This window comes from Merops nubicus, unplaced genomic scaffold (assembly GCF_000691845.1).
Source record: "Merops nubicus isolate BGI_N331 unplaced genomic scaffold, ASM69184v1 scaffold32776, whole genome shotgun sequence".
Lineage (NCBI taxonomy): Eukaryota > Metazoa > Chordata > Aves > Coraciiformes > Meropidae > Merops > Merops nubicus.
In genome coordinates, this window is record NW_008617496.1 from 1 (window position 1) to 1,169 (window position 1,169).

A 1,169-nucleotide genomic window follows, 5' to 3' on the forward strand; every position below is an offset into this window, starting at 1 on the left:
GGAGCCGCCCGGGAGCGAGGCCTGTGCAGAGGGTGGTCCGGAGCCAGCCCCGCGTCAGGCGATGAAATCCAAGGGCCTGTTGAATCCTCCTTTTCTGTTCATGTACTGCCTGCCGGGGGAGAGGGATCAACAGAGGACCCAGCCCTGCAGAAACCGGCCCAAAACTTCCCACAGGAACTGGCCCAAAACTTCCCACGGGAACCCGAATTCCTCTTGGATTTGCACAGCCAAGGGCAGGAAACCTCCCGTCTCTGCTCCGGCCCCGGTCTGTGCCCAGCTGGGTAATGCAGGTGTGGAGCTGAACCCCGGCAGCGCAGCCCGGGCACCTCCTCAACCTTCCACCACCAGAGAAGCCAAACGAACAAACTCGGTGTTCTTACTGGCAAGACCCAGGGCCCAGAGCTCCGTGTGGGCAGCCCCACGGCACCAGCACCGCCCAGGCCCCGCCAGGGACACCCCACCCTGCACAGCACGCTCTCGCTCCCTGCTCTGCTTCCGCCATTTCCAAGACAAACCAGAGGCCTCCCCACTCCACGTGAGAGCAACAACCACGAATCCTGCCCTGCAGGAGGCCAAACCACCGTCCCCTGCGCGCGCCGGGGGCAGCAGCCCCGCCAGACTGCTGCCGAGGCTCCTCCACACCACCTCACCTCACCAAGGAAACCCCCGTCCCCCCGGAAACAGGGCTGGGCACAAACCTGTACTTCCTCTTCTGGGACACGTTGATGGCGTACGCGTTGGCAGCACCGTCCACCTTCTTCCCCTGAAAGCCATGAAATAAAACCAAGGTCTCAGAACTGGGAGTGTCACCCCCAAACGGGGCACCGGGAAAAAAGCCCCCCCCCACGGGGGCCCCCGGCCCCCGGCCGTGCCCGCCGGGCTGGCTGTGGGCCCTGTCGTGCCACCCTCACCTTCGTCGTGTCAAACGAGGCGAAGCCCATCATCTTCATCATCTCTATCTCCTCTTCTGTCTTACCCTGCAAATCCTCCTCTGCCGAGGCGACAAAAGAAGTATGCCCCAAAGCCACACGACACAAACAGCTGGATTTCCCCCGGGCTGGTCCCAGCCCCTGCAGGGAGCTCGCTCAGGATGTGTTTAAGGAGGAAAACCCGGCCCCTCACCCGTGATCTGACGCTCTTTGGCTTTGGAGTCCTTGATCTCCTTCTTC

General features: G+C 62.7%; 1 protein-coding gene across 1 annotated transcript; it reads right to left on the reverse strand.

Annotated features, from left to right (window-relative positions):
* Window positions 1-54: 54 nt before the first annotated feature.
* SNRNP27 (small nuclear ribonucleoprotein 27kDa (U4/U6.U5)) lies at window positions 55-1,165 on the reverse strand (the record flags this gene model as incomplete). The annotated part of the gene is made up of 4 exons (XM_008943176.1): window positions 55-109; window positions 699-763; window positions 912-991; window positions 1,123-1,165. Coding segments are annotated over 4 exons (243 nt in total), but the record flags the coding sequence as incomplete, so codon positions are not given.
* Window positions 1,166-1,169: the final 4 nt, after the last annotated feature.